The following is a 24,656-nucleotide window of genomic DNA, read 5'->3' as shown; positions in this document are numbered from 1 at the left end:
CGAACTGACGCCTCGGGCACGGCCATCACCGTATGCAAAACGTTGGTGGACCCAGGATCTTACACAACTTAGGCGAGCACACACGTTCTGGCGGAACCAAGCACGGATGCAACGACGAGCAGGCCAGGCGCGACCAGACCTCGAACAGCGGGCCAAAGAAGCAGCGAAGGAGTTCCACGATGCCGTTCGATACCAAAGGAAAGCGCATTGGGATGACTTCCTCTCCGACGATGCCAACATCTGGAAGGCGACCAAATATCTCAAAGCCGGCAAGTGCACTACGGGCGACAGGGTGCCACCTTTGAAGAAAGGGGATGGGTCAACGACCAAGGATAAAGCAGACCAGGCAGACGAACTGCTCAGTGCCTTTTTTCCACCCTTGCCCGCAAGAATCGAGGATGAGGGGGTACGGCCACAGCGGAAAGCGGTGCCCATGCCCGGATTGACTTTGGGAGAGATCGAGGAAAAGGTCATGACAGCGAAACCGTGGAAAGCACCTGGAGAAGATGAGCTTCAAGTTGAAGGGCCACGGTTTGTAGATAGTTCAGTGTGAAGGTAGCTGCAGCGGTGTGTCTCGTCTCCGCGAAGCTAGTCACCGGACTGACGTCGACAAGCATTCGAGGCCCTTGTTGATTGAGGTCACTTCCCGGGTGCGCAATGGTGGGCTCCGTATCGCCGTAGCGAGCTAGGGCATCATCGATGTCGGCGCCATCCGCGGAAAGCATGGTCCCCTGAGAACCACCCTCAATGTCGTCTAGCATCCGAAGATGCAATAGTTGTTGGGCCTTGGCCGCTGCTTGGACATCGTCTCGAGATATTGGGAATTGGCACAAGGCGTCACCTTGATCGTGAGCCAGGTTCCGGTACAAATCCTCTTGACGTTGGACGAAAGGTCGCTCTTCTTCAGTCGGGTTCTCCTCGCACAGATCATGTATTAGACCTCCAAGGACGGGTGAGTCTTTTGTGGCGTCCGTGTCCTGCACGGCATTTCGCAAAATCTGGAGTAGAGCTCTGTAGGCCTGACGATGAGCCAGCGCTAGAGGCTCTTCTTCATAGCGGCCATCGTCAAGTGGGTACTCGACGTCAATTGTGTCGTCGCCCTCCGATCGACTGGCCCAGAGCTTCGCGTCTTTACGCGCATCCTCGGCAGACTTTCTCAAAAGACAAATGTTGGAGACGTAGAAACGGAGGCGGGGACAAAGACCCGCTCGATGCGTCGTCCATATGTCGGTTATATCGCCTAGGCTCTCAGAAATGAAGTTTTCCCAAGGAACGAATAGCGCCAAATGTAGGACAGAATTTCTGGACAAGATGTCAGACGGAGCCAAAACGGTGCCCGGGGGGTAGAGCGTACCGCTTAATATACACTGGGTGATCGTCCTCATAGTCGTCGCTGATGTATCCTTGGAAGATCGGGACGGCGTACTGGTCGGGCCGTCGAAGCTTTTGCATCCAGCCGTCGCAGTCGGAATCATGCCCATCGAGAAAAATGTGAGACTCATCTCCACTCCGACCATTTCGACGCACCAAGTGAATCATTGACATGTAGTCATACAGGCATAAGTCTTGTAGAACATGACCGCGGTAGGAGTACGCTTCTAGGCATAGAAGGGTTCGCCCTCCTTGCCTCAGAGGGATTGTCTCCCGGGGCTGTTCGGCGTCCGTCAGCTCGCCGGCCTGACGGCGGAGATGTGCCCATAGCCGAAAGATTGCCCAATAGAGCGCCGTCAGGTTCAGGAAAGACCAATGCGGCACGTTGGTAAAGTCGGTGTCATATCCAAGGAGATGGTAACAGACCTCTACGGCCGAGAGTTGTCGCTCGGAGAAGATCCGATTTGCCGTTCTTATCAGGAATTGACGGCTTTCATTCAATACTGCCTGCTGCCTGTCATCGGGCAGGGTGGGATCTGGTGCACGAGATGTCGGACGACCGGCTTCGCGAAGTTGGCGGGCAACCTCGGTGGCGAGAGCAATGCGCTTCCACATCGGCGTATCCAGTTTGGTGGCGTAGTTCGTGATGTAGTACACCATGGCCAGGCCCTTGGTTTTGGTCAAGATCATCGAGACGTCATGGTTATGACGAAGGCCGACCGCCAATGACTTGTTATACCGATTGACGAGTGGATGGTTGCGCCGGATCTGAAGCAAGCCGTCCTCTGTGAACCCTGTCTCCTCGACGATCTTCCACGGTGCCTTGAAGCGGCAGGCTGTCCTTCTCTGTGGATCTGCACCCTGTTCAACGATCCCCTTCAGAGAATACTTGAGGCAGGTGTACGTGTGGGAGTGCACTTGGCAACAGTACGCGATGAAGTTGGATTCGTCTTCGAAGGCCGCAGTGAGAGCCGAGGTGCTGGTCATGACCTCCTCCACGGGATCGATGGGCTTCCTCTGTTGTCGCACGGTTTTTCCAGCATCTTCATCTAAACACTCGTGAAAGACAGAGTCTACGTACCGGATCACTTGGGCACGGTATCCTTCTTCCGCAGGATTGGCCATATCGTATATCAGGTTCGGTAACCGCATGTTGCCGTCCAGCCAGAGGAGTCCATGTAAGTGGAGGCTGCCTCGCTCGTTCGTTTCCACCGTGGCGTAGTAGTGGCTAATCTCCCCAAAGATCGATTCCTGGCCCGTGTTCACGTACTTGTCAAAGAATAAGGATATTTCTCGGTGGAAGAAGATGGCCGAGCTAACCGGATCCATGGTGCTGAGGGCGATTCTGTCGTACCTTTCACGGAGATCGACTAAAAGCTCCTTTGCAGACTCATAATCGTGCAGCCTATGGATGGCAAGCTTCATCTTTACTGGATTATTAATGTCGTTAGGACTAATGGTAATCCAAATTGCAGGCATAGCAGCCCGGATGTTCAGAGCTTGGATCTTCCTCCGCATAAGCAAACGGGATTCGTTCGAGAGCGGCTGTGCATGACCGAAAATCGACAGCTCGCGAAGCAGGACCGATATGTCGGGGTCCGACGTAGTCCTTGTCTCCCGCATCTCTGCCTCGGCCCTCTTCAGTCGGTCCTCTGTCAAGTTCGCATAGGCTTGCTCGAGCCTGTGGAAGGAATCTTTAGCGACACGAACCATGCTGATGCGGCGGTTGGAGGAGCGAAGGACGGTGTTGAATACTAAGAAACAAAAGACAGGATGGGTGGCAAATCGGCCTCCATACCGTTGCAATACGTATCTGGCCCAGTGATTAAGCGAGTGATTCGGGACGACTGTCGGCAACAACGCTTTGTCGGCTGTGACTCGAGTCGCCCTTCGATTTCGGGCCACCCCTCCCCACGGAAAAAGCTTGGGAAATGTTCGAGGGAAGAAATCTTCGTGCAAGTTGTCTGCAAAATCCGCACCACGCTCTACTCGGACAAACGGCTGGTCTCCCGTAGTTTGGACCTGCATAACGCACGGCACAGAGGTGCCATGTCGGTCAGGATTGGCGTTGACGATGTCGGCCAGAAACGACAGTTTATCGGTCTCCGCGAAGGCAGCCGGTCCATTGAGGGGAAACATGCCGGACGTAGACGTCTCACAGACGGCGTCAACATCCAGGCCGATGGCAGCCGAGTCGGGGACAAGAGTCGCCGGTTCACCAGGGGATGGTCGAGTCTGGTCAGTGGACCGAGTAAGTCTAAATCGCAGGATTCAGCCGCAAAAGTGGGATTGATCGAGTTCACCAGTTCATCGATGCTTCTAAAGCTGTTTTCCTCCAAGCCTCGATCAGTGTCCGGGACAATGTGGTCCGTTTGTGTCTTCTCAACGGTCGACGGTTCCTCCCTTCGCATGCGGTCCATGATGACGGTCGGAACAGTGGAGCCGTCGGCATACTGCCAGCCATCTATCTCTGCTTGGTTAATTGCGATATCCTCGTAAAGCGGGTTGTTCCTTTGCAGCCATGCCAGGGCAGCTGCCACTCGAGATTTGCGCACTTGAAGCAGGTGTCTGACATCTGCGGAGCCAGGCTTGCCCGAACCGCTCCAAGAGACGTGGATGTTCTCAATGGCCTGCAATAAGGGATGAGGAAGAACCGTGGCCACAAGATCGTCCACCTTGTTCGGAAAGACGACGATATGTCCTTTCACGTGCTTGCGGTAGCTGATTCCCGAACGGGTCTTGTTGTCGACCGTGAACTTGGTGATATAGCCAAAAGGCGCATGCAGGGCAATGAGTCTCTCTTCAACGGGGGAGAGGTCATCAAGCGCTTCGGGGTACTGATGTTCGCAACCGATGTCCATGTTGTTGACCGAGCAGGCTTTAAGGCAGCCGTCCACTGTCGAAGCCGGCGCGACACTCGCGGCACACGTCAACTCTGGCGCCCTCGTGTGACGGAAGGCACGCGCCACACTCTTGGACAGTCCTGGTCGCCTGCAGCATGGAGGGCGACAAGCGATCCCTCCACTGCATGGTGGCGAGTTCGCAAGGCGGTGTCTTCCTATAGCAGAAGACGCAGTGGGAAACCGGCAACGTCCGTTCCTCGGTAAACGCTTGGTAGAAAGATTTAGCACCATCTACCTGGAGGGCAACTGGAACTTCGTTGCACCAGGATCTTGTCGATGATGCCTGCTCCTTGACGCGGAAAGTGGCGTTGTAGTGATGCAGTATGGATTCGACAGAGTCTCGTTGAAGTTGAACGGTTTCTTGCATCGGCCGGGGTCTTTTGGGGGAGCGCCTTGGCTGCGTCGGCGGTGGAGTGGGAGGCGCTTGCTCTTGTCTAGGTCGTTTCGGTGATGGAGTGGCAGGCGGCGGCGTCTGTGCAGCAAATCGGGATTGAGCTTCACGGCGGCGGGCTCGGTCTTCGGCGCGCTGGCGGTCCATAAGGGCGCGGGAGGGGGCGGAAGAAGGACCCTTTCGTCTCTTCGTTCCTCAAGGCAAAGATCCTTTCGCCACGTCGTTCCTCGTTCCTCAAGGCATTGAGGAGCCGACAATGTTTTAGCAGGTGTACCGCATTATATATAGAATAGTAGACACTGCCTTATCCTTCCATAGCCATGATATCATCAATAGCCTTGCCGAAGGCTTTGATAATCGGCTCGTAAAGAATCTCCGGGTCCTTGGGTGTCCCAACGAACAGACCCCCCCGGTAAGGAAACAAAATCCCTCGCATTTCTCTGCAGAGTGACTTAAAACAGTCGAAATGAGGCGGAAACTCTTCCAGAATATCTTCAAACCCATCAACACCCATGTCTCCTCGTTTAGCGTGCGCAATTTCTCGGTAGCTGCCAGTGTACCATTTTGTTATCAGAGCGTCTTTCGGCCACTCGCTACCCCAGCCACGACGCGCGCACTGCCAGATAAGCACATACAAGAATGATTCAAGATCATGCCGATAGGTGTGAGAGACCCCTTGCAGGACCTCAATTGCCATGAACTCCATCGTGCCAGTTCGACAGCGCGCCCCGCTGCGCCCGCTGCCCAGCTCTCTGGCAAGGTCCAGGTCAATCAGCATGCCCATGTGGCCAGTCGTTTTGCTGTCGGTTATGATGATGTTGTTCTCGGAAATATCCCGGTGCAGGATGTTGCCTTTGAGGTACAGGGACCTATGTGCTTTGATGGCGTCGCGGAGCGCCCCGAGAAGCTCCGATTTCTTCTTGTGCTTGTGAATCGCCCGGCCGGCTGGGGAGATCACTAGACATCGAAAAACTCGATTATCATAGGGTCCGTTGGTGGGAGCCAGCAAACTCGTCCCCTGCACGTCCTCCACATCGTACGTAACCTCATTCTGCCCTTGGCTAGACCTTTGACTGTTAGATCTTGATCGCTTAGAGGGTTTCTGGCCGACATCAACCGACTTGCGCTTTCTCACAGCGATGCTTAAGCTAGGAAGTTCGCTGATTGACCGAGCAAGGGCGCTGGGAGGCTGAGACCGGGAGAAAGACTGCGAAAAAGTCGACACAGTGCTTGGAAGACCTCGAAACGAGTAAGGCTTTGTAAATGTCAAGCCTGCTCGCATCTCATTGATGCTGGTTATGCGACGATGGCCGACCAACTTAGCAATGCCCTCGACGCCTCTCTGATGCGCCAGTCTGAGAAGGTCTTCCTCTGGCTTTCGCCTGTCGGACGTCCACGAAAGCTTGGAGACACAACTCCAATCCTCGGCGTCCGAAGGCTTCGTGAGGTAGCAACAAGTCCCGCGGCAGACGATTGCTCGTTGATGGGTGAAAGGCTGCGAGTCCAACCGCAGCCTCTTCCTGCCTGAAGCCCCATCCTGCTCAATGTATATCAGACGACCGTCGCCATCCCGATCTGTAAATATGTCCAAGCCCAGCTCTTCGTCATTCATCATTGTGTAACCGGCGATCACCTGAATGAACCGTTCGGGCTTTTTGTGGATATCGAACGCACCAGGACTGTAACATCCCGAGCGATCAAATACCCAGACCTCCATTTCGCGCCCGCAGATTGTAAACGCGTGAACGTACCGACGTGTCGGTTGGCAGGAGAAAACGTCTCGCACGTATCGGCCGAGCTGGAGAAGCGTCGCCTTTTTGTTGTTATTGGACGCCTTGAGCTCACCAATCACGTCAACATCTCTCCAGTCGTGCGCGGCGTCTGGCGGCTGCCCATGCTTTCGCTTGACAAAGAGATCAATTTGTCGCTGAGCTTCAGCACCGACAAGGTCCTTCGGGCGCGTGGTCGAATAGTAGCGGCGTCGTTCCTCCGAGCAGAAGACTTCCTGGAATCGAAACCACCAGTCTAGAACTTCGGCCTGTACGGGCGGGTCAGGAATGTCGGTCCACTCGCCATCGACGTGATGGTCCTTCATTTCCTCATAGGTGTCCAAAGCACGGCGTGTCCAGTCTTTCCCCTCGAAGTATTTCTCAAAAAATCCTTCCACATCGCGATATGTGCAGAGTCTTATCTCCTCGAAGACTTTTTTTTCCACCACGTCACGTGTCTGTTCGACACCTTGCTGGGATGCGGAAGAATGGGAAATGGGCGTGCTGTCGAATGTGGTCGGGACGCTTGGAGGGGGCGTTACTCGGGTGAACGTGGTGAGATCAAACACAGCGCTCCAGATCTCAGAGTCGGACGCCCTCTGGATGAGAACTGCGTTCAAAAGTGGTTTGACGCGGTCGAGATAGAAATCGTCGGAATTGACGGCGAATATAAGTCTTGAGAGGTCGCCGAGCAGGTTCTTACCACTGCTGGCGGAGCGAAGGAGACGCGGCGTTCGAAGTGATTGAAGTGTCGAAAGGAGATCAAGGGTGAGGGTTTGAAGATCTTCCAAAAGATTAGAGGAGCGCAAGTGACAGGTAGTGACTTGTACCTTCTTGACCCAGTTGATTTAGGCCATCTAGTGACCAAGGGATGCTCTTGCCCTCACAGATCGAGCTGAAGGAATTGCGGAGGGCGTCAAGGCTATATCCAATAGGATTGTCCTTGATCACCTTTGATCTGGATTGGTCAGCCATGGCGAGTTGGTATATCCTTTTGAGTGCTGGTTGCCTCGTGTGATGGAAAGAGGAAGAGGCGGTCAAACGTTCTGATGCACCGCTACGGACAACGGAGAAACTCGACCGGATCCAACGGGAGATAATAAATCCGCTTTTATCCCTGCAGCACGCAATTTGGCGCAACTTACCACGCTTACTCATATCATTTCACATTTGGCAGTATTTCCGGTTTTGCACCTTACCGCATACGACCCCAACCGAATGTCGTGCACTGTCCAAACCAGGATGATGTCACTGATTGGGTTCCCATTAACGATAAGCACCATACCAGTATCAGGCATACCGAGAACTCCTGTCGTCGTGAACCAAAATACTCATCAAGGCCTGAAGCACGTCAATGGTGTCAGTTACGGTGGTGAAGTCACCCTTGACAAGTCCTTCGGGCCGCCGGCAGTGCTAAGATTGGAATGAGTAGCGAGGGTTGTCATTCGCATGTGTCACACCCTGTACTCCGTCATACGGCATTAGTCACATGTCAAAGGAGGGGCTTCATATAGCGGGGTAGGCTTGATGATCACATGATGTCGCCCAGTCTCTTGATTAATAGCGCATCGTAGCCTTATTTTATTTGCGAGAAGACCACACTTCATCGTCACCGCGTCCCACGCGCAACCCACGGGGTAATCACTCGCAATTTGTTCTTAACCGAAGGCATCTATATCAACGTCACATCTACTTGTCGTCGTTAATGTCTAGAAGCTGCCTGAGCAGCGCGCTCAAATCCGACAGACCCAAAAGATGAGCATGGTCGGTGCATCGCCTGCTTTGATAGACATATTTCTAACGTTCTTCAAGAAAAGCAACGAAGTTCCACGAGGAGAGCCCTACAGTCGAACGGCGAATATCGAAGTGACAACTCCGATCTTCCTAGAGATTCTTAGCCCGCCGGCTCAGGTATTCATTGGGGACACGAGGTTATGGGGATGGTGGCTTGGAAAGGATGCGGACCAGAAGACCGGAAATGTCAATCCAGGGTCTCGTATTGAGATGTTTACTCCCGGATCTATTAAAATAATAGACGCATGATAAGGACACAGCGAATCAGCAGTCCTCTGTCGCGAGCGTCTCTTTCTTGAAGAACGAATTATGCGTCTGTCTGTCTACTTGAGATAGCGGAGATGAGTCAGTATTCCCCAATCTGCGCGCAATTTCATGGCCTCCTCTCTTCCCACCTTAACGCTCACCACAAAGTCTCCATACTCATCCACATCCATGAACATGCAAGTTGAACGAGGCAGTTGCAGTTTCTCCTCCAATAAGTAGGTTTGACTGGTTGGTAAACAGTGCCAGAGATGGTTCCAGACGTTTTGCAACTGATCACGGCGGAGCCCGACTGGACCATAATCGTCCTCAAAAATAATTCTGTGCAGGTCTTCGATATTTTGCGGGGTTAGTCCTTGGAAAAGTTTCTCTAGGGTCTCAACTCTTTCTGGATGCTCGGCGAGAATGACACTCGAGATGTGCTGCTTTAGTGTCGTCGTCTTCCCTTCCGCCGTAAATGGATAAGAAGCTATTGCAGCGTTACATACGCGACGTATCAGGTCATCGTCCTGCTTCTGGTCGGCCGACGTCACTTGCGAAGCGTAGACATCCTGAGACAAATCGGTTGAGCCTGTACTGCCCTCCCGCACGGGGTTGACTGGCGGATGCTCCGGGCATTGCCTGCTCACCACGTTCCCATTGGCATGAGGAAGAGGTACCTGATCAGTCAATTGTCTGAGCTGCTGTCTCGCGTCGGACGAGTGTGGTTTCCCCAAAGACGTATTCGCACTCCAGGTGTCCCCGGCGGCAGCCAAAAAAACTGTCGCCGAGGAAGCCATTGGCGAATGCTCTCGACGTTCTTCGTTATGTCGGACAGCCTCTCCGCCTCCCTCGGATGGAGATAGCTGGTCTGAGTGCGATCGCTCAGGATCATCAAGACGTTTCCGCTTTCCGGAAATCCCTAAGTCGCTCCTCAAGAAATGTTTAGGGCCGCCGAAGTGCCTGGCGTTGGACACGACTGGTAAGTCCCTGCACATAGAAATGGGCACCCCCCTGTTTTGGGCACCCAAGATGGGTGCCCAACCTAAACGGCTGCGTCAACTTCAACAGCAAATTTCACCGCGGAAACGCATCCAATCTGCTAAAAAAATTGACGCATGTGTCTTCAAGCCACTACTGATGAAATATACAGAGTCTGACATTCACAGCGCCCTTGAGGCAATCGCCAATGGCGGATCCGCCAAGAAGGCTGCTCGCGATTGGGGCGTCCCGAGGGCAACTCTTTACAATCGCATGCATGGTCACGAATGCAGAAAGGATGCATTTTCTGCTCTTCAGAGGCTTTCTCAGACACAGGAAAAGCAACTTACCGAATGGATTCTCATTCAGGACGCCTTGGGCCTTCCTCCCACTCACTCGCAGATCAGGCAGTTCGCGCAGCGCATGCTCGCCGTCAAAGGAGACCACACACCGCTCGGAAAACACTGGATGCAAGCATTTTTAAGACGAAATCCTGCAGTTCGGACCCAGAAGTGCCATCACAGAGACTCTGCGCGTGTCAACGGCGCTTCTACCGAGGTAATTCGGCCTTGGTTCAACAATTTCTTCCTTCCCGAGATTCTGGCTATTAAGCCGGAGAACAGGTACAACATGGATGAAGCAGGCATCATGGAAGGACTTGGGGAGAATGGCCTGGTCGTTGGCAGTGCTGAAAAACGATCTGTACAAAAGAAGACGCCTGGTTCTCGGGTCTGGACGTCGTTCATCGAGTGCGTGTCCGCTGCCGGCACCTTCCTCCCTCCACCCGTCATTTTCAAGGGCAAATCGGTCCAGCAACAGTGGTTCCCAGAAGATCTCAGTACTTTTAGTGACTGGCAATTCACTGCGACAAAGAACGGCTGGACTTCGGACCAAACTGCGGTGGAGTGGCTCGAAAAGGTGTTCATTCCAAGAACCCAGCCACCCGACCCTTCGGAGCGAAGACTGCTAGTATTGGACGGCCACGGAAGTCACGAGACGGTTGACTTCATGTATCTATGCTACCAGCATCAGATTCACCTTCTTTTCTTACCTCCCCATACCTCTCATGTGCTGCAACCGCTCGATTTGTCTGTCTTCTCCGCTCTTAAGCACTACTACCGCAAACAGGTCGGATTTCTCAGCCTCCTGACCGATTCAAGCCCAGTCGGCAAGCAAAACTTTCTTTCCTGCTACCAGAAAGCACGCGAGCAAGCGCTCACTGTGTCAAACATCAAGGGTGGCTGGAAAGCGACGGGTTTGTGGCCGGTGTCGATGGCGAAGCCACTTTTGAGCCCTCTTCTGCTGGAGAACAGCAACAGACGCAAAAGAACGCGAAAAATGTGGCCAATGCATTCAATAGCCACTTACCCACCAGTGACTGGCAATCAGACACATCCCAGATTGCGTGGTCGACCCGAGGCGCTCGCAAGATCTGAAGGTTCAGGTAGTTCAATTCAACCAGCTAGACGACGACGTGCCCACGAAGAGATTGCTGTTCAGGAAGATCACAAAGGGTTTGACGAGAAGGATGGCCTTTAGCAAAAGCTCAATTGCAGATTCAGGCACTGGAAACACAATTGGCGGCCGTCAAGCCGAAAAAGGAAGAGGGTGGTCACGAGCCCGAATTCGAGGTTCGCCAATATTGAGGCAATACGACGGGCGCAGGAGGAGGTGAACGCAGCTGAGAATGAAGAATCTGATGAAACCGAAGCTGAGGTTTCAGAAATAGGTGACGATTGTATCGTAGTGCACGGTGGTGGGCAGTGAGAAGGGATTGAATTAATGGTGTTGAAAATGGTCGTGATTTTTTTGGGGTGCCCAAAACAGGGGGGTGCCCATTTCTATGTGCAGGGACTTACGCTTGATACATCCTTCAGTGCTTTGTTCTTGCAAGCTTTTTGCAACGCCTCATTGAGCTGGGCGTCCGACTTTTGACGCAGCTCTTCGACAATCTTCTGAGTGTACGCCTTCTTCGTCTTGTCAGCCTCCTTGGAATGTATTCGTTGGTGATGGATATACGCGCTCGGCCTCCGGAAAACCTCGTGGCAGTATACGCATACTTCCGCCTTTTTGCAGGTCGCGTCTTGGCCGGATGGGTCAACGTGAGAACTGCTCAAGAGATGCTGATGTACTAACGCGTATGTATGAAATGCCTTCTCAGGCCCTGACCTTTGCTGAATGGTTCTTGGTGCGCGCAATCATCATAAGGGCATTTGGAGTTTTGCTTTATCTCCAAGTCTGATGCTTGGCTTTCATTCTCTTCGAGTTCAATATTGGCGTGCTCCAGACATTCCTGAAGGGCAATAGCCAGCATCTGAATCTGGTTAGACTTGGCTATTAGGAATGCCAGAGACACACCAACCCGATACTCTGCCAAGTGATTCTGCAGTGAATCACGCGTCGAGAAACAAGCCGAACAGTAATCACAAATCCACTGTTTGTTGTTCTCCGGAGTCATGTTTCTGGAAAAAAAAAAATTGCGGCGGTCTGGTAGCTAGATTGAGTTAGCGCTTGACGATAATAGAATGGAGAGAGGGGGAGAGCGCTTGGCGGTTATGTATAACAGGAGAGGAGATTATTCACGTGCCAGGATTGCGTCGGACTTTAGAATCTCCGGGTGCCTTCAATATCCAGTGGTTGGTCGGCCCAGGCTTACGAGCCTGTACTCGGACGGCTTGTCGGAGCTAAGCCGAATGCGGCAAGGTCTTATATCTCTCCCTGCGCTGTGTATGTGCTTCTATGCCAGTAACTCAAATAGGAGGTACCCGTACTACGTAAATCTCGCTTAGCCTATTCTAGTAATGTCCAATACCTGGCTCCGAGCCCAAAAAAAAGCTCCAATTAGTCAGCTGCCACACCTATTTAGTGGCACACCTGAGGAGAGGGTCCCAGCTAGCATCATCTAATCATGCATCTACCGCATGCCTCCTTTTCCCTCGTGCCTGCTTTCCACATGATCTAATGCCTGAATTCTTCTTATAGTTATCCTTCAATCCATATTTGTCCGTTTCCAATTCTGGAGCCTGCCTGATGAGGTACAGACACTCTCTTTCTCCGCAATTGACGAAGAGCCCATCTGCCTGAAGACGTCAGGTGTAGCTAACCTACCAACTGTGGGTCTGGCCACCCTAGGTATAGGTAGAGGTTAATTCGAGTTGTGCTCGAGGTAAGTTGCTGATGCATTAGCGTTGCAGCCAATGCGCTCGCTGACTGCGCCATAGCCGCCATAAATCACCCTTCCAACATCGACCGTCGAAATCGGTAACCTAAAGCAAAACTTTCGCCTCGACACTACTTCACACAATGCAGGACGCACTTCGACCTAACGACGAAACCATCCAACATTTCTATGAGATAGGGTACCGGAAGTGGCATGAACTTCATCTAGCGGCAGTCACGTCGCCCTTAGACGTGATGAGATTGGACATCGAGCACGCCTTCCCTCAACATCCCTTTCTTTTGTCACAGTTGGAGCTAAACTACAATTCCTCCAGCGTTCTATATGCAACCGGAGAATCTACTTGGGAGACAACTACAGGCGATTGCGACTTATCTCCTCTCCAGATGAGGTTTGCCTTCGCAGTAACGTCACCCGATCCCATCATTGTTTCTCTACGATCGAACCATTCGGTCGGCCGCCAGGCGCTGTTTGGTTCAGAACTGAGAAGACAATCACATCTCAGTTCTTACTCTCGCTTGGGCATATGTCCTTTCTGCGCGATGGACAGACATCATTCCCGGCGTATCCACCATAGGATATACCGACAACTCTGCCACGTCGAAAAATTATGGCGACATACCCGAAGGAAGTGCCGATCCAATTATAGATCTCGGCGACAGTACAGACGAAGCATTACGGTGGTGGGCAGCGGTTTTAGCACCTGGAGAGGGTTGGAACGCTTGCATTTAGCACAACGGCCGAGACCTGAAGTCCCCGTGGTCTGTCAAACTCCAGTCCTCCATCGCGTTAGTTCTATCTTATGGCGCTATTTCTTCCGGCCCAGAACAACGTGCTCCCGCGTCTTTCTCCTCTGCGGTGCGGTACGTTCTTGACTACACAAGATACCATGGAGTCCACGACCAGAGCCGTGCGGCTTTTGCGGCTGCATTGCTTCTGCCAACACGCCGCAGAATCTCTAAGCAAGTTTGCTGGCCTCTTCCACGACACTTTCGCAACCTAAGATCAAAGTCTCACGCCAATCAGACTAATCCGCCCTGGGGAAAGGACATGCGTCAGCTGGATAAGCTTCTCACCATGAGTTGCAATACCACAGGAATGTCCTCGCTTTTAAGCAGCAGCTTTATTGAATCGGATCTTCCATGCAACGTTTGTGGTGCCTGGATCCAAGGAGCCTTTGCCGTCCTTAATACCACGGATGCCCGAGAGCCTCATATTCTGGCACAAATTCTCATGCGAAGGTCCCCTACTCTAGGTTTTTTGTGGTTAGGAGCCATAATCGTTTGTGTTGAGCATCATATCATGAAATGGGATCGCCCTGTCGCGTTTAAGATTGATCTACACTCGGCGGCATGGACAGGAAGCTTTATTTCCTTTATTCAGAGGCCCGTCTCCACCCCTTCTTCAAAATTGAAGGCAATACAACGTTCGGACGAAGCGCGATTGATGTTCTTGTCACAGACTGAGAATCATCGCGATCCACCCCTTGTTCCATTCGCGCCGTTTGGAACCGTCGCCATCAAAGACTGCATCCTCGAGGTTCAGCTACACGCACATAGCTCCGGAAATCACGGGCTGAGATATGCAGGTTGGACCTGGGACTGCAAAAACAACGTCAAGGTCCCCCACAACCCGGTTCGAGGCTCTTCACCTACCGTTTTCGCGGATGATGTTTACGCCAGCAACATTGTCGTTCACTACGACAATCTCAACTGTGAAAGAGACTGTTCGGAGGCTATGACGCGGAACATTTTCGGATGGCTTCGCAAAGCGGATGGTTTCCCCGTTGCCGAGCGAGCAATTCGCACACATGAATGGATTGATGACGGATGGAGCTCAGAGGATGAAAGTGTCGCGCCGGAAGGCGATGGGAAATCCACCACTAGCCGACGTGTTGGTCCATGGATCTGTCAAGGAACAACGACGCGATGCAACACAATTTGACCATTATAGTCACTGCTAGTGATCTTCCACAGCGCATAGATAGGTCTGCCCTGAACACCAGAATTTGGGCACACTCGCACACAACCCAAAGCGTGACTGCATGACGTGAGCCAATCAAGGCATGGTATATGTAACGTGACCAGCCGGAGCAAAAGGAGTGCCTTTGTCAGAGGGCATGACAGGCTGTGCATCATATATCGCAAGCTCAATGATTATCCCGGTGATTCTGAGTGAAAAGGATCGATTCCAGGCCCCGCAGCGTCAATCACGGCTCGAGGATTTCGGCCCCCACAGAATTGCCACGCCGCATTCGCAAGCTCTCGCGAAGAAAGAATGCAAGTGATGAATTGATTGAGTTCCTTGTCCTGAGATTCTTCCTCCTCTCTAACAAAAAGTGACTTCTTATAGTTCCGTCACCTGTGGCTGCCTTGTGGTGGCGATGTCGCCACCCAGGCCGCCTAGATGACGTTGTCATCTAGAAGGTTCGATACCACCGCTTAACAACCACATTATTCATCCTTCTCAGTCACCTTTGCTAGAGTCAGCCCGACTAGGTAACCTTCGGACCGAGATCGTTAACCCGTTTTCACGACACAAGCTGCGACGTCACTAATTCCAACTAGCATATATGTCAAGGTGAACAAAGGCACTCGCCAAGGCCCACAATACGATCATGTCGCATATCAAGCCTGCCTGGGACGATTACTCATGAAGTGGCGATATTACTACGCAACCGCTGTTGCCTGCCAGGCAACAGCTACCATCTGACACCCCCCTTTCGCTCACACACCCCTTATGCTCAAACAAATTACGCTTGCCTCACCAAAAATCTGATCTTTGAACCGCATGGATTCTAATTACAAAATAAAGATACACTCATAAAAATTATATCATGTGATAGACAATTGAATTCTTCATCCGATTCTTGGTCTTTTGACCACGCGACCTGATCGGGTAGTGCGCGGAGGAGGTTCAGGTACTCTCACTTCAATCCCTGAAGCTGCCTCCGACTCCGACTCCGACCCCGTCTCCAACAGGTCACAATCCACCACAACAGGCTTTTTTGGACTCCAAAATTCGGGAATGGCTTCTCCGACCGCCAAAGCTTCAGCGAGATCCATGAAACGTCTGTTGGGGTTCGGAATTGCCCTTCTCTTCCTTCCCCTCTTTAACCTGTCCACTTCTTCCTCGAGCTTGGCTATTTTGCTGTTATGCTCTGCTAGTGTCTGTTCCTGCGTTTCCCAGCCTTTAGCTATCTTAGTATACCGTCTCCGGGTCGCAGGCGTTTTGTTCTTGCCAAGGTCACGAATATGGCGGCTTGTTTTCGGCGTATCGTCTGACCCCAAATATGGCTTATATTCTGGAGAAGCCTTGACCCTGTCCTGTTGGATTTCAGGGTGCCGCAGCGCCTTCACTCGTGAGATTGGCCAATTCCCGGTCACTCTCCAGCCAGACAATATGTTCTTCTGAGTCATTCCCATCTCACGGGCTCTCGCGTACGCACGTATAAAGTTGACCTTATCAACTGGCGCAGAATCCGTCAAAGAAGCCAGTCTGTCAAGCTCCTTCCGATAGGCTGCCTTTATGGCATTGAAAACACCGTTGTCTAGCGGCTGGAGGCCATGAGAACAGTGAGATGGAAGGTAACAACAATAGATATTGTTCAAGAAGCACGTAGCCATCCAATTGTTCTGTCGTCAAATTAATGGGACTCCATTGCAATATACGGAAACGACGCACCGTTGCATGACTTCCATGTCCATCCAAAATGATAAGCCTAGCCTCAGACTCGTCAGAAGGTCGTGTTTGGGGCAAATAGACCTCCTCAAGCCATTCAACAGCGATGTGGTTGTCCGTCCACCCGTTGGGCGAAGTTATGTAGTGCCAGTCCGCAAACTTGCGAAATTCTTGCTTAAACCACTGTTTCTGAAGCTCTTTGCCCTTAAATATAATGCCGGGAGTCAAGGCGCGCCCATCGGCGGTGATAGCCTCTATAAAAGAGGTCCAGCCGCGGGACTGGGGCCCCTTGAGAAGAGCCTTCCGTTTAGGGTCTGAACTTCCAACTCCCAGACTGTCCAGACCTCGAAAAAGAAGCGCGATTAGCTGGATTCGTGTAAAGAAAGTCAAATGCATACCAAATCCCGACATAATTCCCCCTTCATCAACATTTACGGTGTTCTCTGGCTTGATCCACCCGTACTCTTTCTCCCTGATGTCAAAGTACCAATGCACCGCTTTAGGGGTAAATGAGTTGAATCTGTTGGCTTCTTGACGTCTTCCAATCTTATTCTTGAGCTCTGGATGGCGTCTAATGAACTTGACCACCTAGTGAACTCCCAAATATGACTCACGGCCTTGTTGTTTCAAAACAGCTGTGACGCAAGCGCGAATCTGACTCTGAGACGGAGCATAACCCACAGACTCTTGACGAAGTATCCAGGCGACTAATTTGGCCTCCTGATCTCTGGATAAGTGTTGTTGAGGCTGGCTCTGCTCAGCCAACGCCGACTGACCTCGCATTCTGCTGGAAATAGTCCTCTGGGGTATTCCCCATTTCTGAGCGGCCTGGTGCTGCGAAAGACGGTTATCCGTAATATCGAAAATTGCCTCAACCATCAAATCTTCCGTGTATGTTGAACGGCGCCGTTTTGAAGCCATTTGTGAGAGGTGGTGGAGGATGAGCAAGTGAGGAAAGGAAAGGAGGCTGGAGAAGATTAGGGGTCAAAATTGCCATTTTGCGATGCTAGGGTGTCACGGACCATGAGGACCGGGGTAACCAAATGACCTTCGAAAATGAATCTCTAGCCATTTTAATTTGCTTGAGAGGTTGCCGCTTGTGAATTGCTTCTCAATTGAGCAGATCCTTTGTAAGTGAAGTTGGTCAATTTTGTATGGGGCGGTGGCATTTTTGCTGAGCATAAGGTGGGTGTGAGCGAAAGAGGGGTGTCAGATGGTAGCTTCCAGGCTTGTCTATAGACTCTTCTCGGCCAGTGAAGGAGGAAAGCAAAATAAAATTAAAAATCAGGTGAATAGTCCCGTAAGTAGAGTATCGGCCCAGTGCTGGGTGTCCGGAAAGAATGGGGGTTGGCAAAAGGAAAAACGAGGAAATGGACAAAACTTGTTAGATCTCTGGCAAGGGAAGTATAAGGGGAAAGAACAAGTAAGATAGCTACAGCAACTTCTTCACGCCTTCTTTGCCTGGCCGCGTGCTGGTCATGGCGTAGCCCTTGCGGTCTTCCCAGGGGCTTGGACGAAGGACAGTCAGATTTGCGTTCTACGGGTCCCATTTGCCCCGTGTTGGTGGGAACTGGAACACTCGCCCCTGAGTAAACGTGATGAGTCGGTTGGTTAGCTGGACCGAGTCTTGGGAGCCGCTCGCTTTAGAACCACTGCCTGTTTGCCAATATTTCATAACTGATATATCCAACCAGTATTGCAAAACATCCGTACCTCGGTAGCCACGGACGCAGGTCTCACAGAGGCTACCTTCTTCTTCCGAAGTGGATGCCGACGTGGGCAGCCCTTCCCTTGTCACGAGGCTTCCTTCCCTGCGAGCTTCGTCACCCCCCAGTACTTCCCACGCCAGGATGAGGGAAGAGAAATTAACAGGCAGAATCCTGCGTCACGCTCAACCCCTGACTCCCACTGCAGGGGAGCTGCGAGCCAGTCTTCATGATTCGGGAGAGCCGGTCCGCCCAGTCGCTCTAGAGATTCGTCCCGGTGCCTATTTGGAAGTTGGCTGCTGGTGGATTTGGGATGTGATCGACGCGTAGATGCAGAAGATGGAGGTGTCCTGGTCGGGGTACACGAACCATCTGATGCAAGGGATGGTTAAAGACTTAGGCTGACTGGTAGACGTCCCCACTAAGGGGTGCTCACAGGCATCAGCCAAGTAACAGCGGACCACAACCCCGAAACAGGAGGAAGGTGCATGAGCCAACCCGGCTGAAAGTTGGCACGAAGTGGTCAAGGTCACATTGTGGAAAACTTGCGGGATAATTTGCTGGAGCTCACATCAGGGGTTACAGACAAGCTCGACCCGGGAAGCCCGTTCCACACTCGTGCGGAAAGCAGAGGACCATAGACATCAATCCACCTATTCTTTTTCTTCCCTATCACTCTCCTTGTTCTTGCAGCTCTCCGAGAGCCAACGAGCGGCGGACGATCTAACAAAGGCCCTTTTGCCCGCCATGTCGACTGACTCTACCTCGACGACTCAGGAAGATGCGAGTCCCTTTCACACTGAGTCGGTTGCCTGATGACAAACTGGTCATCTCCGTGCCATCCATAGGATTCTACGTCCTGCCTCGCCAACCTCGGAGGTTTGGGACACCGAAACTCAATATAACGGCGTAGGCCGTCGCGACGAACAGGCGCAAGGCGAGATTGCAGAGTCACCTACAGCAGAGGCACATCCGGTGCTCGCACCCAGCCATCTTCATGACTCTTCCTCTTGCAGCGACGGGAAGGAGAATCGTCCTCCTGGACTTGCATTTCAGGTCGCCGTATCCGACACCTGCCATCGAGTAGAGGCCAACGGTTCCATCGATAGCGGACAAGACGAACAAATTGAACTGGAGTTTGGCTTCCCTCTTCGCAAGCCTGTTCAAATCACCTTGAGGTTCTCCTCGTGTTCTCCTCCAGGCTCGTCACGATGCACCAGACAGCGCGAGCGGAGGAGCCATGATGAAATCACCGGGAGGAATGATGCATGGCTTCGATCGCCTGAGCAAAGATGGCAAGCTCCTAGGCAAAGGCACAAGATGCAGCGTGCTCAGAAATTTCGGAGGAGCAAGCGACCGGCCGTGGAAGAGTGTTGAATTTGAGTATCTTTACCAACCTTAGAATGGGGGTGGTCCCTTGATGCCTCCTCTATGAAACATTGATTCCACAAGCTAGCATTAACATCCTCGGTCTTCATACGAGACTTGTCGGGGAACTGCCTCGTATTGGCGATTCATGCGATGTGTGCTGATAGTTCAATCCGTTGTAGCCTGTAAATGCCCCCTGCTGCCTTTATTTACAGTTACCGTGCATTCAAGGAACAAGATTTGATGACAGCATCGCCTCAAGCTCCGCATAACTTGCCCCATCACTCCACGAATACTGTAGTGCCTGTAGGACACGGCTTACATACTGGACATTCGGTAAGCAAAGGCCACAGTGTAAGGTAAATCGTCCTTACCATTAATCCGAAGCATTCCATTCCAACCAGCCGCTGACGCAAGGCAATTTGCTGGTATGGGTCGACGGTAGCAATGCCTACAGTGAGGAGTGGCCACAACGTTGCCAGTTGGTCGATACCCGTCGTAAAGCGGCCCATCAATGTGATAATCCGATCGGCAGCAGTCTTTACTTCAGTGTTAAAAGCCGCGCTTCCAATCCTTCTTGTGGTAATTCTTTCGAGATAGATGATGCATGCTAGACCATAACACTGTACGCATGCTGCTGCCGTTCGAGCTTCGATGGCCTCATCGTTTTCATCAGTCTCATATCCCGGCATGTGGTTCAGCTTTTCCAGACTGAGGCATATAGGAGGCATGACTTGATGCCAATTTGCAATCTCATACTTAAGGTCCCCGTACGTGATTGCCTTTCGCTGGTCGTCAAGTCCAGAGCGGACTGATGTCGCAAAAAGACTGATCTTTGCGAGGATAGACATGACCTTAGACCGTGAGCTGCGAAGTTGGGCCATGATGCGATCTGTCGATTCGGAAGCTGTAGCAAAGCTTGGGACGCCTAGGTTGTATTCCCATCCACCAGCCCACTTCTCCCAGTAGTCGCCGTTGATGAGTGGTCGATTGCCCCTTGCGCAGGAGGCCGCAACGTCGAGATAGGACATCATTGAAACCAGGAACCGCCGTAATGGAACCGAATCGCCTTCACGGAGTCCATACACGTTGTGGCTTCTTGGAGAGGAGGTATGGGGACAAAATATGGCTTGCAAGTTGAGACCGGCCCCAAAAAGGTATGTGGTCCACGACGAATCGTTGGTGGATATCATGGCGAACATGCATAGCAGCAAATTTGTAGCCAGTAGCTCCAAGCTAGCCCCTTGAGTTGAAGAAAGAGCTCGGAGTTGCGAAACCGCTTTGCCATAGTATTCCATTGCTGCAACGTGGTGAATACTCTTATGCCCCTTGCCTGCAATGGTAGAGAAATGCATGGCGCCGAGCGCTTGTATTGTGACCTGCAGCAAACCAAAATTGTGGAAAATGCTGAGCAGCTTCCGAAAGGGAGTGTGGTTGAAAGGTGTGTCGAAGACGATCAGGTAAGAGGATACAGTATTGTGAAAATGCTGTTGATAGAGCCCGTCGCGTGACACCACTGCGGCCGGTATGGTACGGCTGAACGGCGACTCGACGACTTCACCAGGTCCTTCGGATTCTCGGATATTCGCTGCTGACGCGGTTTTCCCCAACGTAACTCTCTCAGATGGCCGCTTATTTGGTGGGAGGACTCCCTCGACATTGTGCTCCCTGATGAAAGCCGGACTGAAGGTGTTGGTGGCAAGCAATATGACAGGTGCTTGGGACTCTTCAAAGGTGTAGAGGCCTTTTCCCGGCCCAGCGGCCTTGACGTGAAAACTGCGTTGAACATAGCGGCAATCCCGATCGAATCCTATGCAAACTTTGCACCGAGGTTTGCCTGCGTCGCACTTTGTGTGCTTTTGGCGACAAGATTCACACGATGCAAATGGCTTCTTTGTCCGCAACACTTGAGGCGGCACCCCAGTTAAGGAAGTGTCGAAACGAAACTTAACCGGTATAAATGCTCCCTCTTTATGAGCCATTTTGCATAAAGACCAGCGATCAATTCTGCCTGCAGTTAGAAATGCCAGCATTATTGCGTGGAGCGTGCACTCACCTGCCGACCTTTATGAGCCGCTTTGGTAGGACTTGACGCCGCGTTATACTTAGAGGGGGGACGCCTTTACGTAGGAGAGGAGTTTAGTGGAAGTGGAAGCCGGATGAAACAATGAGCTTGGAGAAAATAACAACATCCATGCCAGGTCTTAGGCAAGGGAAGTGTCTGGGAAAAGAGCTACTGATGATTGCTATGGCAGCTTCAGGCCTTTTATACCCTGGCTACACGCTGAAAAGGGTACCACCCATGCAGCCTTGTCGGGACTTGGACAGGGGACGGTCGGTTTGCAACTTGTACGATTATATCTGTTCCGTGTTGGCGATATATCGATACACGTCACCGCGTAGCGTTCTTCAACCATCTAGACCAAGCTGCCATGTAATTTATTGCTTCGCACATCTTTGATCTACAGGTAATCAATTTCACTTTATCGACGCCAGTCTGGCATCAACGCAATTGCGTTGCGCTTCTAGAGAGGAGACATCTCTGCCAAGCCGGTTCTCAACGAAGTCGCCGGCTGCTGGGAAGCACAGGATGTCTCTACGAGGTTCAGTGGCCATTTCTACCTCTTTCAACTACATCCATGTAAGGCCTAGTCATTCACTCCTTTCTATAAGTAGAGACAGCGACAAGATCATTCGTCCTTTATTGAGAGCACCCTTGCGCGGACAGCATTGGCTTTGGCCACAAGAAGACAGCCGTTTCAAACCGTGCGAAGCTTTGCCATAGCTCTCGCATGAATTGGATCGGAACCAGACCATGCTTCCAGCCTCAACTTCATATAATCCGACAAAGTTTCATCGACTGGCTGTGATAGTTGGTGATGTCCTGTCTGCGTGGACGCTTGGGTGATTTTCATGACTTCTGGATCGCCGGGATTGCCCATGACTACCAGCCGGAGAGTGGCACGCACTGCTTGATCAACTACATCGAGTCCGTTGGTCGGGTAGCCTTGGGTGAGAAATATATGAAAGTCTTCGAGATAGTCGTTTTGGATAGGCCCGTCGAGGATTACATCGTGAGCGCGTTGAGGGTATCTCGTCATCCGTCCCATGGCAGTAATAAGTTGAATCAACTCGGCTTTGCATAGTGGCTTTAGAAACTCCCTCCTGGCGAAGGACAAGAATGGTTCGGGAGCTAAGTCCCTGTTGGGCATATTGAACATGGTTCGATCTTTGCCCGGGCTCATTGGAACGTCACGGGATCTAACGTTTGCCGGTTCTGGCCCAAACCTGAAGTGATATTCGGAGAACTGGTTTGGCTGGACTCGGGCGTCGGGGCTATCATCAACATCGTTCTTGCCTTCCAATCTACTATTTCTTCCTTTGGTTAGTGGAGTTGCTTAGAAGATTGAATGCGACTGTTTTTGATGATGTACAAGTAGAAGTAACCGCTTAAATCTGCGTCGGAATTTACAGTCTTTCCGTGGACACGGCTCAGATGGGTACGGAAATTGTCGTTTCTTGTCCAAATTTTCGGTGGACAACTTTTCTCTTTTGGACCATAGTAGGGACAGGTATACCATTTTCCGGGTGAAGGGAGCTCAGCATGAACGGTCGTGAGGTGCCGCCGAAGATCAGCGTTGGAACCGAACCCGTCCTCTGACCTGGCACAGCCAGAATAGGGGCATTTGAAAGGCTTTTCGTGGATCCTGTTATGTTTTCTGGCTCGTGTTAACTGCATCATCTGAATGATTGTGAGGATTAAGCGCACTTACTTGAATATAGAAAGAGTCTTGCACACGCAATGACATGTCTCGCATCGGAGAACCCCTCGGCTTGATGGGTATGGGTGCAGGACCATTGAAAGCAAATCGTCGGACGAAAGAGCAGATCGCCTTGTCTCAATGCAATGACGGAGAGAAAGTGCCTGCTTGGTAGCAAAGTTGAAACGTTGCTTCTTTAGATAGAAAAGTGGTAAACCCTACAGTCAGTCTTTTCCCGAGGAAAGCATTTCATTAACAGGTGAAAAAGGAGAAAGCCGGACTGTTACTTGTAAAAGCCAAAGTAAGCAAAATGCAGATACGGTGGAAAACAAGGGCCGACAATGATTCGTTTCACGGCTCCCGCCTTCATCGAGTGGACATCCTGTATGTTTGATAAACCCTGCAGCCGGACAACGCATGGCGTGCAGCTAGAGGCTAGGAAGCGCTCCCAGTCAGCTAGGGTGTCTAGGACCTCGTAGCCCCGGATGGCCATTCTCTTGGTAAGGGCTGAGACCTGCAGTGAAATCCAAATTTAGTGTAATCCCCTCGGCTGGGACACCGACATGGACCGCACGATCTCAGTAGGCAACATCGACAAATGCCACAAATCGAAAAACACGCCATTCGTCTTCTCAATTATCCTCCCTAGCTGACTGAGATGCAACGATTTATGAAGTACAAGAAAGAGTGTCGCAAATTTGAAAAGACGCCTTCACGGCCTTACATGGTTCGTTCTTGCCGTGGCATCTTCGTCTATATCCCTCAAGTGTTCATTCGCACATCTCTCCAGTTTTTCAAGGCCCATCTTCTTCGCTGTCTCTTTAGCAGATTGAAAAAGTCGCCGCTGCGTGGGTTAGTTCCCAATCGATGCTACTTGTGAGCGAGAACTTACAAATGCGCCCTCCGTCTCAATGGGATCAAAACAGCCGTTCTCGTAAAGGCGGTACCTGTAAGAAATCTCTATGTACTCGGCCACCAGGTATGGGGGGTCTCCTCCGAGTGTACTTGGGGATCCAAGCTGTCCCATAAATTGTGCAATCGCCTGGAGATCCAGGTGTGATTGTTCTGACGAGCACTTTTGTGCAAACTCGCCTGCTGCTTCGGTATTCCCTTCAATCTCCTTGCCTAGTCCTCGCATGATTCCAAAGACAATAGTCTGGAAAACGACGGTAGGGATCTCGAGTTGTACTTCAGAAGAAGGTCTAAATGACCCACAGAGGTCCTTAGACTGGGGTCTGATGGTCTCTTCGATACTCTCCGTCTTAGGATTGCGCCCACTGTCAATGTTTGACTCCCCTGCAGTACTGAATGAGACCCCTATGTCGTTCTTTTCAGCCAACCGCCAACTGTCGGCATGATAAATCACGAAGTCGTTCTCACCATCGTCCTGAAAATGGGGCTGTTGAGCGGCTGTGGTGGCATCGGCGTGGAGACTCGCCTGTTCCTGGGTAACCGAAGAACCTTTCGAACATGCGGAGGAGCCGAAAGGAGGAAATTCGGGTTGCGACAT

General features: G+C 51.7%; 4 protein-coding genes across 4 annotated transcripts; all 4 read right to left on the bottom strand.

Moving 5' to 3' along the window:
* Positions 1–470: 470 nt before the first annotated feature.
* Positions 471–4,232, bottom strand: HRG_11265 (PIF1 protein; the record flags this gene model as incomplete). The annotated part of the gene is made up of 4 exons (XM_044869735.1): positions 471–1,302; positions 1,355–3,052; positions 3,407–3,606; positions 3,675–4,232. The coding sequence occupies 4 exons, from the start codon at positions 4,230–4,232 to the stop codon at positions 471–473; spliced, it is 3,288 nt and encodes a 1,095-aa protein (XP_044715288.1).
* Positions 4,233–4,969: 737 nt separating this feature from the next.
* On the bottom strand, positions 4,970–7,409 carry HRG_11264 (uncharacterized protein; the record flags this gene model as incomplete). Its single annotated transcript, XM_044869734.1, has 7 exons — positions 4,970–5,281; positions 5,351–5,732; positions 5,787–5,791; positions 5,981–6,344; positions 6,417–6,907; positions 6,977–7,218; positions 7,265–7,409. 7 exons carry the CDS (start codon positions 7,407–7,409, stop codon positions 4,970–4,972), a joined length of 1,941 nt encoding a protein of 646 aa, XP_044715287.1.
* A 12,257-nt stretch (positions 7,410–19,666) lies between these two features.
* Positions 19,667–21,367, bottom strand: HRG_11263 (fungal specific transcription factor domain-containing protein; the record flags this gene model as incomplete). The annotated part of the gene is made up of 1 exon (XM_044869733.1): positions 19,667–21,367. One exon carries the CDS (start codon positions 21,365–21,367, stop codon positions 19,667–19,669), a length of 1,701 nt encoding a protein of 566 aa, XP_044715286.1.
* Positions 21,368–22,144: 777 nt separating this feature from the next.
* HRG_11262 (uncharacterized protein) lies at positions 22,145–24,656 on the bottom strand (the record flags this gene model as incomplete). Its single annotated transcript, XM_044869732.1, has 4 exons — positions 22,145–22,754; positions 23,434–23,660; positions 24,039–24,463; positions 24,494–24,656. 4 exons carry the CDS (start codon positions 24,654–24,656, stop codon positions 22,145–22,147), a joined length of 1,425 nt encoding a protein of 474 aa, XP_044715285.1.

The sequence above is a fragment of the Hirsutella rhossiliensis genome (genome assembly GCF_020360975.1).
Source record: "Hirsutella rhossiliensis strain HR02 chromosome Unknown scaffold00019, whole genome shotgun sequence".
In the NCBI taxonomy this organism is placed as follows: Eukaryota; Fungi; Ascomycota; class Sordariomycetes; order Hypocreales; family Ophiocordycipitaceae; genus Hirsutella; species Hirsutella rhossiliensis.
This window is presented reverse-complemented; position numbering and strand designations above follow the sequence as displayed.